The 13,218-nt window shown below is 44.2% G+C and overlaps 1 protein-coding gene across 2 annotated transcripts in view; it reads right to left on the bottom strand.

The window, feature by feature from the left end:
* ASPSCR1 (ASPSCR1 tether for SLC2A4, UBX domain containing) overlaps positions 1–13,218 on the bottom strand; it is a 38,210-nt gene that overhangs the window by 9,405 nt on the left and 15,587 nt on the right. For both annotated transcript variants that reach the window (XM_054293095.1, XM_054293094.1), the window contains exons 6-12: positions 12,619–12,692; positions 11,429–11,837; positions 6,844–6,983; positions 5,494–5,575; positions 4,648–4,714; positions 3,851–3,913; positions 3,514–3,566 (exon numbers count right to left, since the gene is read on the bottom strand). In XM_054293095.1, coding sequence (XP_054149070.1) covers positions 3,514–3,566; positions 3,851–3,913; positions 4,648–4,714; positions 5,494–5,575; positions 6,844–6,983; positions 11,429–11,837; positions 12,619–12,692 — 888 coding nt within the window. The remainder of the gene's footprint in view (positions 1–3,513; positions 3,567–3,850; positions 3,914–4,647; positions 4,715–5,493; positions 5,576–6,843; positions 6,984–11,428; positions 11,838–12,618; positions 12,693–13,218) is intronic.

The following is a 13,218-nucleotide window of genomic DNA, read 5'->3' as shown; positions in this document are numbered from 1 at the left end:
AATCCCCCAGCACAGAGCCTAGCCCCATCCAGGCCACAGTCAGGCACTGCAGCCTGCCCTGTAACACTCAGTTTGCAGCCAGTGGGAACCCTTGGCCCACACAAACCTCCTCCCAGACTGAAGACTTCTCCATTTGGAAGGCCACAGCCTCATGTGAGAAGCAGTGCGCAGGTCCCACCCCCAGTGCTGCCCCTCCTACCCCAGCACCACAAAGATTACCTCTTTCATTCTTATTTCTGCTGAGAGCCCCGAGGCTCAGGCAGTGCAGCCTCATTGGGAACAGACACCTCCAAACACGGCATCCAACAACGACACAGCAGGCATGGACACAACAGCTGGAGTGATTCTCACATCTGTCTCTGTCCAGAGCAGAAAGGCCCTTCAGCCCCTTTTCTCCCAGGCACCCAGACCCCAGCAGAAGGGAAAACTTACCAAGAAGGAAAATTATGGCATGGGGCCTGCACTAACATGATGAACGTTAAAGAGGAATAAGAATTTACATTGGTCAACAGCAGCAAAACTTCTCCCACAATCAGCCGGGCCAAACAGGGATAAGGCACCATCGTCACAGGTCAGAGTTCTGTGGTCTTTGACAGCAGTTTGGGTAACCAGAAAAGCATGAAAAGTTCTCGTCAGGAATTGTTTCTTTCATGTTTGATGCTTCATCCAAGTAAAATGTTTACAAACACACAGAATCATTCCTGCCATAACAGACCGTGACCTGAAAGGGTTGAAGGGCCCCCAGCAAGGGACACACGCTACACAGCCACTGGCATTAAACACAGCTCTCCCAAGGACAGAAGAACTATAGGCAGAGCAGAAGTCCATTCAATCCAGCCAGTACCCTAACAGTGAACAAAAACCAGACCAACAAAAAAGAGTATCCTTGCTTACAAGTGATTAGCTAGCAATGGTTTTCAGTTCAGAAGCTTCCAGAAAAGGCTTCTATATATTAAGATACACTCACTAAATATCTTCCTTGAACTTGTCCAAATTTCTCTCAAATCAGTACATCCTTTCAGTATATGGCACCCCGTGACAAGGAAGTCTGCGCCTCAGTTTTCTGACACACAAACAACCACCTTCTTCCATCTATTCTAGCTCCTGCTTGCCTCACTCAATGCCATTCACTCACACTCAAGAACTCAATGCATTCCAGCTTCTCCTTGGCGCATAATTCCCTTTCCAGTCACAGCTTTTACAGACTGGCAAGTCCTGACCTATTCAGTCTTTCTTTGGACGGGAGACATTGCAGATCTCTGATGAACCTCACTCCCCTTCTCTGCACCTTCACCAGTTCCTTCTGAAGATGTGAGACCAGATCTGGATGTTATTCAGACAAACCCTGGTCCCTACACAGCGATGTTCTCTATTTTGTTCCGAATACTTCGCTTTTGGAAGGAGGTTGTTTTTTATTTGACTGCTATTCAGTAGTGAGCTGATGATTTCACCACCTTTGCTGCAAAGCCATAATGATCAATGCAAGAGCTCACTGAGCTGCCTCAAATTACTTTCCCTGCACATCGTCACATTTATCTATGTAGAGCTAGCTGGGTAAGCCAAAAATGCAAAGTCATACAACTGTTAACTAATGCGATAGTAATCTCTTTGTAATGTCATGTTACAATCCCTAAAAAATATTCTAAGGATGAGATTTTACTTGCTTTCCACATTTGGCAAGTAATTGTACAGATTCTGTATAGTTAAGATTGTGCTTAAAAACTCCATTTTACTTTAATTACACCCAAATTCTCAACATAACCACCAGTCTAATTTGACTATGGTGTGATTACATGTGGCATGAATAAAAACATATCTTTAATTAGGTTTAGATTTGACCCTTTATCTTAGTTGGATGTTACTCCTCTTTCATGGTGACAGAGAAGATATGAGAAATGAGAAAAAATATTTTCCTTAAAACAGTCCATTTGCAAAGAATTTTCCACTTTTGAGCACAGCATCCTGAGCAGTCCCAGTTCTGTATCTAAGCCAAGGCTTTTGCACCTTTGCCATGTGCCACAGCAAGCACTGCAATCCACGGAAAGCCACTGCAGACTGGAGATGTCTGACACTAAAATCGATCTGGTTCCTCACAAAGCTGTGATTTCTAATGAAGTCTCTAAGACTGGGCTGTAAGGCACCTCCAAGTCTTCAAAGAACACTAATTTAACATGTGTTCATGTGTCAGGGAGCTGCCATGAAGAATGAATTTCACAGTAAATGTCACAGCTAGGAAACCGGGAAATTGCCACACGGATAACAAGCACCAGTAATGGTGCCAGGTACAGAACAAAGGCTTTAACACAGCAAATTAAACAAAATCCCTACCAAAAGGTTTCTTATTTCAAAGACAACGAGATGCAATTATTCCTGTGGTGCTTTACTGAAAAAGTCATGTTTCAGGAGACATCCAGAGAAACATGAGATGTGCACTGAGAAAGAGAAAATAGAAGAACAGAACTGCAGGATGGGGGAGGCAGGCAAGGAGTAAACAGAGGTGAGCAAAGGATTTAGAAGATTTTAGAAAACAGACCAAGGTGAACAAGGGAAACCAGAACCAGCATCAGAAGATCAACAGGAGGCAGATCCAGGTCTGAATATTCAATAATCTAAAAGCATCTGCATGTGTATTTCTTCCACATGGCCTGGTCACAAGTTGTGGAACTTGGAAAACTCCATGACAAACAACTTCCAAGGCATGCTAATCACTATCTAATTCACCATGCTGCCTGAAAAGTCCCTTTCTCTATTCCTCTCCCCACCCCAGCCTTTCTGGTCCCTCAGGGGCATCAAACAAGAATTCTCACTGCTGCTGCATGAGCCCTTACTCTGAAGAATCTCTGGTGCACCAGTCTGGAATGGTCCATGCAGTTCTGAATGACAGAACATTTTAAATATTGTGAGTTTAGGGCAAAGTCACATCTACTAATGTAGATGTGTGATCTACACAGTCAATAGTCTCTGGCTAGGGACATCAAGACCACCTTATTGGACACTTGCGAAAAATCTCCAGGAATCTGTATTTGAAAACCTGTATTTCAGTGTTTTCAGAGAAAAATTACAAAAGAGAATGTGTATCCTTCAGTGCACATTGACTCTCACATAGTGATTTCAAAGAAGTCAGATTTTTGTCTGATATGGCCACTAGCTCCCACTGCAGCAATTGAAAACAGTTCCCTGTCCACACTGAGTCTCATCTCTTACTATCCTAGTCCAGCTACAGATAAAGCACACTGAGCACAGCTCAGCTCTCACAATAACATTCCAGGTTAACTGCAGTGTGTACCAAACAACGGGAATCCCCAGCCCTGCCCAGCGTGCCTCTGCCTATTGCTGCACAAGGTGGACCTCTTCTGGTGAAGAGCTTGTGCTCCAAAACACCTGGTTCCACTAGCCTTGGCTGAGCAGAAGCCTACAGCATTACCCAGCTTCTTCTAAAAGTAAATAAAGCCTGAGGCAGGGGTAAGGGGAGCACAAAACAGAGAGAATCAGAGCCCATGTGTGAGTCCTTACCTCAAACAGGGTCAGACTTTCATCGTTCAGGATGATTCTGGGAGGTGCAACAACTGAAGTTAAAAAACAAGTTATAAAACACCTAGCAAACAGAACATCAGACATAGGTATGGGACGCATCCCTGCTCTCTGAAGGAGTGACACATTCACATGTCCACAGAGGCTGCTTCTCAGGCAGAAGCATAACATGGCTAAGGGAGCGGGTTACACCTTCTTTGCACTGTAAAGCTGTGTTTTAGGGAAGGCATTCCCTTCCAGGTCATCCCTCAGGCATCAACATCCCACAGCTAGAAACAGGCTTTATAAAGTAAGGCCAAATATTACCAACAGCACTCACATAAGTAAAATGGTAACTCTGCATTGGCAAGGTGGCTTCTTACAAAGTCTCTCAAAATGCCAACTGTGGAAAAAGGAGAGAAAGGTTTGCTAAATTACATTTGGTTCTTCAAATGTTGGGCAAGAAGACTAACTTGTAACAGCAGAAATGTCTTCTAGAAGGTATGGAGATTGCCTTATACTCCAAAGTACACAACTGCTCTCACAGATTTCTTGTAGAAAAAACAAACAAATCACTTTGATGTGCTGGTCCCTTGGAAAAATCTAAGGATACCTACAAAATTCTCAAGAAACTTTGTGCAGGTAACCATGGCTGACAGCTGAGAATAAGAGGATCTCCAGTAATGACAGTAAGAGCTACTTGGCGCATGGTCTGATTGCCTTTTGTGAACTGACAGAACCATAAAGGTACATCCTCTCTTAGTAGAGTTGAAGCTCATTTTTTTAACTCCTTCCTGCTTTTTGGGATAGATTTTGGCTTGGGGAAGGGGGTGAAAGACGTTTTACACGCTAAGTCAGAGGAAGTCTCCAAATGCATCCCAGTAACACATCATTTAGACACAAACAAGGGGATAGCAAGTGGGACAGCTTCCTGTCTACACAAGGACAAGTATTTTGCCATCTCCACCAAGTAGCCCTTAGCTAACTTAACTAGCCCAAAGTTCCTTCTTAGTCCATTCAGGGCCCTACAATGACAGTGTAACTACCTTCTGCTGCTTCTTCAGAGCAGCTTTACTTTGCCAGGCAACAGTTTGACCTGTTCAGACACACTCTCATTGTGTGATTGGTTGGTCTTACCAGTCTCAGTGGGATGGAAGCAGCCTTGCAGAACGTGGCGGTCTGGAAAACGAACTCTCACCACCACCTGAAGCAAAGACAATGCCCATCAGGACAGTGGTTCATCACTGCTCTGTAACACCTGTCCTTGGCTTAGAACCTGCAAGTTGTTTATTTGTTGGTTTTCTTTAATGGGGAGATCTGAGGTATTTACAGGGACAGAAGTGCAACCTGGCTAACAGTGCTGTGCAGCTCCTCAGGGAACAATGGCTCTCTGCCTTTCAGAGGGGGCACAAGAGCTCAATATGCGATGTAAAATGCAGCAGCACTTGCTCAGAGATGTGCTAAATGATGCACCAACAACAATGACAGACCCTCATGGACAGGGGCAGACAGCCCACTGGCATCCCAATGCGTCCACAGCAGTAGGAATCCTCCTGACGTACCCCTGACCTTTGCACCTCCAGCTTGGTCAGAAAGCACCTCTCTAGGAAACTGCACAGGGATCAGAGTTAGAGAGTAAAATAAACCCAACCTGTAACATTGAATCATTTCACTTTCAATGAGTTTCTAACAAAATGTCTACAGAGAGCAGGCAGGAAGACTCAGTGATACAGACTGATGTGTGCAAAACAGAAAGGTTTTGAGACATCTGGAACAGAACAGAAGCAACTCTACTGCCTGTCACTCAACCAGTGACATATTACCATATTACAGTACAGCTGTTTTCACATGGCACTCCTGTTATGCAAGTCCCAGAAACAGTTAATAGGGATGGGAATTTGAAAAGTCTCACAACTGAATCCCAACGTACTCAATCCCCGAGTCTGGGATAGCTAGAGGAAGTGGAAAATGAACAAATACTACCTTGGGGTAACGCTCCAACTTCTCCTTCTTCTGGGACTCCCTCAAGGACTTTGTCATCAGTGGAGCTTCTTCCAGGCGTTTCCTACAGACATGGGAAGAAGGCAAGTTGTCTGTAATTTTACAATGTATTTTTACTTTATTAAGCTAGCACAAGACCCAAGCAGGGCTGATGAGAACTGATTAACTGTTCAATGCATCTCTCACAGCATTTTCCCTACCTCCTGAAACTACTGAGCATCAGCAACAATACTATATAAAATTACTTTTATTGTACAAGTTCACGACAGCAGATGCAAAAAAAGATTCTAAGAGGACAGGAAAGTCTGCTTAGACTACTCAAGAAGAGGTGGACTTATTAATCCAATAAACCAGAGACTAGGGTTGGACATTATTACTCCACAGGGGCAGAAGAGCTACTGAACTTGAAAAACAATGCCAGTACAAAAAATTAATAAGTATTAATTAGCAACAAGGAAAAAAATGAAAAGTTTCAGATCATTCAAGAACTGGCATTGTAGACGTCTATTAAAATAAGTAGTGGGTACAAAATCAAAGTCTACTTGTATTTAAGAGGAAACAATAAATGCAAGAAAATAATTACATATTTTCCCATAAGCAAAGAAACTAGCTAAGACCCAAGAGATCCTATGCTCAGCTTCAGTACATTTTCTTTGTATCCAAGTAACTGATGTGTAACTTGCCCTTATTTTTATCCCTGGCTGTAAGGGGAAAGCATCAGCAAATTTGGAAATTGGGTCTTTTTGGGGGGCCTGTATTCCAGTAATCCTCAACCAAATGACTCTACATTTGTACCACTAAATACTCCAGACCCACAAACAGCAGAGCAATTTTCAGGCCATATTCTGTGTACTCAGTGGCCTGTGGGAAAAAAATCAACTCTAAGCAAAAAGTTCAATTTGGACTTGGCTATAGCATAAAAGAGACTGCTTCACAGTCCTGGAGAGTTATTGCAATGTTTAAAGGAATGCTTTGACCCACTTGAAACTAAATACATTCATGAAATTAATTTCTTCAAGAAACATGCAGACAGCAAAATGGTGCTGTGACAGGAAGGGCAGTTTATCTTCATCTGAGTTTTTACTGAACTGAAGTCTGATGAAGTAAAATCATGAATATTTGAAAGCAAGCTACCTGAATAGTGCGTGTGTGTGTGTGTATGCCTCTTCCAAACATTCTCAGGTCTTGCTTGTGGCTAAGTTGGTCTTTCTGATAAGGTCTAATAAAAGGCTAATTCAGTTACTTAGAAGATAAGGTGTTTCTTACAAGTTCTGCTGATCACTGTCACTCTGCTCAACAACAGGACACACTCACAGCAGAAAGGGAACTTGCCTCTCATTCTGCAGCTGTGCCAAACGTTTCTGTACATCATCCACTGTGACTTCAAAAAATTCATCAGGAAGCTCTTCTGGGCCCTCACAAAGTTGTTCCAGTAGGTCTAGGTGACATATAAGGGGCTCACGTTCTACAAGCTACAGAAAAAAATGAGCTCCAATTACTTTTAAATGCATTGCTCTGCTTATCTTATAAGGTTCCTGAAAAAGAGTAACAGGACAGTATTTACAAACTGTCTTTTGACCTGTTCAGCTCTCTGAACTAAACCACTGCAGGGTTTCGTTGCACACCTTTTGAAATTTTATCCTGGTTTCTCATGTGCAGAAAGATCCCTTAAACAGTAAAACTCTTGGTTTGCACTTACAAAGTGAGAGATCAGCCTTTGCTGCAACCAGAGCACACAGATGCAGGAGAGCAGTTCTCCCTGGACATCAGCTGCAACAAAGGTACTTAAAGCATTTACTGGCCACCTGCCCTACACAGCAGAGCTGCGAGCAGGCACTCCAAGCTGCACTCCTTCTCACCTGCCCAGCAGGGCACAGAAAGCCTGCCTGCCTGCCTGCCTGCTCCCCCAGCCTCCAGAGCCCAGAGCTGGGTGTCATGATGGCAAACCTTCCAGTGCAACTGGGCCTAGCCTACAGCTGTGGTTGCAGTTATGAAACAACCGAAACCAAACAAGCCAATACCCACAATCCCCTAAAAAACCCAAACTGGAGCCCCAACCACTGAGATCAAGAGCATTTGCCATCTCTGCAGGCAGCAGGACTTTAATGGATCCCTCCCCAGGAAAGGTTATGTGCTGGCTACTCTCTCTTTTGCCCAAAGCAGCAGCTGTGCCTGTGTGAATACAAACCACAACCAGAGTCAAGCAATCGAGAGGCAGCTACATCTCCTGGATCTCAAACAAGTCAAACTTTCTAAATTCCAAAACTGTTTAAAGGAACAAAGCTTGCAGAGAACAGCATACTGAAGGCTACAGGAGATGCAGGGAGGACACAGCTCATGGCTGAAGAGGCTCACAGGAACAAAAATTTTGGTAGTTAATCCAGCATTTCTTCCTAGTCAGCTGCCAGCTTAACAATGCCACAGGCTCTGTGAATGAACCCACAGACCATTTCTTCTCCCCTCATTCTCTCATACACTCTTTCCAATCCTAATTAACACCCAGATGTCCTCCCTCCATCCACTCACCCCTCCCCCAGGCACTGGCCACTTGGGAACAGGAGTCTTCTCAATTGTCTAAAGCACAACACAAATTACAAGGCAATGTTCACTCTACTTGTGGGCACTAAAGGGTAATTTGAGAAATGAAAAGATGGAGGTTGTGTGGGTGGGACCTTTGGCTACTTTTAGAAAGTTGAGCAGGGTCAGCCCTAACGAGCGGGTACAGGAGCCTGGCTGCAGCTTTCCCCAGGCCCGGGTGGGGTGGGGGTGCCAGTGCTGCAGGAAGGACCCCAAGTGCCCAGGACCATCTGCTGGGAAGCAGGTTGCACCGTGATCCAACCACCCATGCTCCAGTGAGGGCACATCTGTGTCAGAGGCCAGAGGAGAATTAATCAGGCCTCCCCAAGAACCCAGTGCATTTTCATCTCCTCAAGCAGGCTTGAGTTTCATTTCATTCTAAACATGTAGTGAAAATAGATGTTTTCTGAACAAGCCCAAACCCAAAAGACTGAGGAGGTATATCCTATGGCGTGTTGTGAAGGGTGCAAGGATACGATGGAGAGAACTCCAAAGTATCCAAACTCTGCATTAGCAAATCCTAAAGTTACCATTTAGTATTGGCTCTAACAAGGACTTTAGTTAATCCCAACAGCAGTGGGATTCCAAAGGGAAAGAGCCAGCCCCCATCCAAATTACGGTGACAGTTAATGGCATCTGCCAAGGCATTGGGAACCCAAGATGGCACAAGGCAGACATATATTCCAGTCCTAAGTGTTCCCTCCTCTTTCTTGCTGTGGGCTCCAACAATCCTAAAGTGTGGACAGAATCCAAAACTTAACTTCTCACAATGATTATGAAAGAGACTCCAGGAATACTAACCCACTTCCCAGCCCACTGCATACGCAGTGTTTTCTGCAATTGTGATAAAAAATAACCATCTCCTGTAACAATAAATGGCCGGATGTTCTACTTTCCATTATGTAAACTGGAGGAAAGCAAGCTGTGCATTTTGGTGTCCTACTTCTTCCGGGAGCCAAAGATGCTGTGCTAAGGTTTGGCATCTTCCTTCTTCAAAGTCTATTCTTCCACCAAGGCTGAAATGTCAGGCACTTTTCCCCATGAGGCTGAAGCTGTATGTTCACAGCAGCATCTACATAAGTGCAGCCTATGTGACAAAGCCAGGTGTCAGGAAGAATGCATTCTGGGGTCACCATCCTGCTCCCAGGGAAGCAGGTAAGCTGAGGAAAACTCTTATGATTTAAGTGCAATAGGGGTCATTGTGCTTTCCACAGCAGCAAGCTCTCCCCAGAGACCCACTTCCTCCCCACCACCTCTGGGAGCTCTAATCTCATGCTGAATCTGGTTTAAAGTTACCTTCTAATAATTAACATTCTGACATCAAAGTCAGCTTGCAGCTGTCTGTAAACCATCTTTAGCCCAAGAAACGAAGGGATGCCGGCACAGATTTTATCCAGCCTCTCTTCAGCTTCAAAAACCACACACAGGCAAAGCATTAATGGGAAGATTCTTTTACAAAAATGGACCTTTGATGTTTAAAAATAATTTGTTTTGTTTTGGGTTTTTTTTCCTCAGGACTGAAAAAGGACAAAAAGCAGATGCCATGTGGCTAGCCCTACTTGGCTGTTGCTGCTGGGAGGAGAGTGGAAGATGGCAGGAGTGGAGGAGGGAACAAAATGTAATCAATCAGCAGCAAAAGTACCAGAGATCAAAGGGCTTGAAAGCAGCCGTCAAAATCACATGCTGTTTAACACAAGGACACAACTCCCCCAACAGAATCTGCAGCTGTTTCCCAAGCTGCTCTCAGAGTGGAAGGCGGCTGGCTCCAGAGTGGTTTGAACTGGACTGCGACTCTGAGAACGACATCGCTTGGTGTGAGTCCTTCAGCCACCAGCACTCAGCCATGCCCAAGAGCTCAGCTGCACATCAGCCTGTGCACTCAGCGAAATGATGGAGCTCTGCCTCTCCCACCAGTGCACAGACAAGCGTGGGCAACAAGACTGCTGAAGGGCAGCACCACAAACCCTTGCACTTCTTCTCTCTTCCCAGATACAGCACAAACTCCTCCTTTACAAACCCCTCATAGACAAGAGTGCAACTGAAGCAAGCAACACATGAGACTGGACAAATCACCCAGCCTACTGTTTAATTCTCCGTGTTAAGGGTCTCCTCCAAAAGGTTAAATAATACTGATTAGACAGACCCAAACACGCTTCTAATACACTCAAATATTCACCGCTGCAGGTTGGCATGGCCTCTTTCTGCTACTTGTGCAGTTCACAGCTGCTCCAGAGTCCTTCCACGGTCTGGCTTCTGCTCCTCAACAATTCAGAACTCATCAAAAATAGGCTGCAACCACAGAGAAGTCAACTAAGGTAGAGTCTCTACATCAACGTGAAAGCATCCACAGTCTTGCTAAATTCCTCCTGGACTAAGCTCCCTTTGAAGCTCCCCAGGCATCCTTTCTTTCTACTTATAGCTTTCTATTGTTCAATCCTGGCTGGATCAGACCAGAGGAGATTCAAACCTCCAACTCTAGGAGGTACCAAAGAGTCAGAAATAACAAAGGGGATCTGTGACATGAAAGCTGGCCAGTGATGAGCCAAAGGAGCAAGAAAAGAGATGCTCACTGAGAATTCAGAATGGGAAACTCTCAGTGCATAATAACAAGGAGTAAATTATTAATTAAATGGCTCCTGTACTTCATGCTACGCTACTTGCCAGACATACCCAACCTTCCTGAAGGCATTCAATTCCATACAGCTGGCCTGCACAAAACACACTTCAATGTCATTCCCAGGTGACTCTGGGATGGCATCACAGCACTTTTCAGCCATCAGTTCTGGTATCTCAACATGGGCTCAAGCACTTTTCAGTTTTAACAAACACAGTTTTATTTCAGAGACCAAACAATGGCGAGATGTGCAATCTGTCCCTCTGGGAGATAGTTAGAGACAGGCAGACTACTTCAGAGGCAAGATATTTTAGATTAAGACAAAAACTACTTCTATAAGCAAGGAGAAGGACAAAAGGAAAAGGATGGAAGGTTTCTGCTTCATCTGCAATACTAAGAAAATTAAGTCACAGGGTCAGGTAACAAAGTGGCCATTTGTTCATGAAATCTGTGGCACTGAGGTGCAGGATCTTCTGGACTGTGATTTAATGCAGCTGTGTTGTCTCTATTGCCTAACTCTGGATAGCAAATTCTTAAACTCAAATCCTTCCTACTTCCTTTCTGAACTCAGACAGAACTGTGTGTCATTAAGGCACCTAATTCTGTGACACAGGAAAAAAGTCCTAAATCTGGAAACATCTTTTTCTTCATGGGAGTGCAGCCTCAGGCAAGGCAGGATATAATAAAAGCCCTCATTGCCCAAACTGCAAATACATTTTCCCTTACCTGTTCTTGCTCCTTTCGCAGTTCTTGGCTGTTCTTAGACTTCTTTGGCTTAGAAGGACCTCCAGGGCTCGAAAAAGTTGTTGGCAGCTTTGAAGATGGTATAGCTACAGGAGAGTCCCCCAGATGCTCTCCCTCTCCAAAAAAAGGGCCAAACGGGGTAGGCTCAGGCTCTGGGGAATGCTGCAGCTCCTCCAAGCTAGCATGAGAATCTTCAATCAAGTCTTGCTTGTGTGTGCAGCTGTTTAAAGATATAGCCACATCCCTGTGCTCCAAGTCCTTTGGAAATGTGTTTTCTTGAGGTAGTGGCACATCCATTGCTTCTTCCATGGAGCCTTGCCTCACTGTTGGCTCATTACAAGGCACTGTGGCACCCTCCTCACCAGATGAACTGCATTTCTTCATGACAACTCTTGAAGAAGACACCAAAAGGAATAAAAATAAAATCATAATCCTAGGACTGCTGCCCTCTCTATTCTTAATGTTTCCATGACACAAAGACAACATCTGACTAAAATAGACCCTGATTTAATAACTTTCTTCTTCCAGGTCCTTACAGAGAACAAGCTCCAATTACTGTGAAGTGTGGGGTAGAGGGCCAGGGGGTTGTGCAGAATAACAGAACAGGGACCCACTGCTCTGCAAGAAAACTGCCTTCTAGAGAAAATCAGTAGGCAGTTGGAAAGCACAGCCTTCTAATCACTCCTGCCCTCTGTATATACCACAAAGAGCTGGTCAGGAGATCACAGAAAGGTTGCCCCTGTCCCAAACTCACCCCCCAACAGCCACCAGGGCCTGCAGCAGCTGGGAGTTAAGTGCCTGAGATCCAGAGCAGGAAAGAATGAAGTGGCAGCTGATTACCCTCTCTGAGAGACTTTTAACTTTGAATTGTCTGTTCCACTCAAAGGAGGAAGAAAAAAAAAATAAAAAAAGAAACAAACAAACAAGCTCTTTTAATCTGCACATGACCGGTCAGTGCCAGAATCTGCTGCTGTGCAAAGCACATCTGGGCAGCAGTTTGAGATAAACAGGCAAATGCAGTAATTTCTGAATGCCGCAATGTTTTAATTTGGCATCTTTTCTTGTGACTTTTCTTTTTCTTTCTTTTTCTTTCTTTTGGTACTTGAAACAAAATAAATTCACCATCAGAGTGGAAAGGGAAAATAAAGAGGCCAAACTTTGCTTCTCCCAACCTGATAATTGCATTGCCTCCAATCAGGCCAAGTGATTTCAGTGTTGTCCTCTCCAGGGCATCTTTTCCTGATATCTACAACAAAACCAAAGGAGAGTAGTTACGGCCTCTGATTCCCCAGGAAAGCATGTAAAGCTCTTTACAGAAAGAAACCTGTATCTGAAGAAATACCACACAACACAAGAAACAGGTGAAAACACACTCCTGCAGTTGAAAATCAGACCTGAAATCCATCTGTATGAACTTGTACTGTTTCACCAAATTCGCAGCTTATTAAATTGTCTCAATGGAAGGTGACCTACATATATTTTCATCCCATACACACATCCAAGTGGGATCCAACTACAGCAAAGCTACTTTTATGTCAGGAGTTAAATGACAGGCAACATCTCAGGGCTGCAAGACAGACGATTTCCTTACATACACTTCCTATCTGTCTGTAATGACCTATTCCAGAATAAAGACGATCTGTCCACAGAGGTCAGTGGGAAGTAAAGGGGACAGCTAGGGAGAGTGAATTCCATAATATCCACATACAAAATATTTAACAAAACATTAATAGCAAAAGATCAAAACAGAGAAAAGCAAATATTTATTAAAA

The sequence above is a fragment of the Melozone crissalis genome, unplaced genomic scaffold (assembly GCF_028551555.1).
Source record: "Melozone crissalis strain CALT ecotype California unplaced genomic scaffold, PUWL_Pcris_2 ptg000129l_1, whole genome shotgun sequence".
In the NCBI taxonomy this organism is placed as follows: Eukaryota; Metazoa; Chordata; class Aves; order Passeriformes; family Passerellidae; genus Melozone; species Melozone crissalis.
The sequence above is the reverse complement of the archived record's forward strand: the minus strand, read 5'-3'. Positions and strand labels throughout refer to the sequence as shown.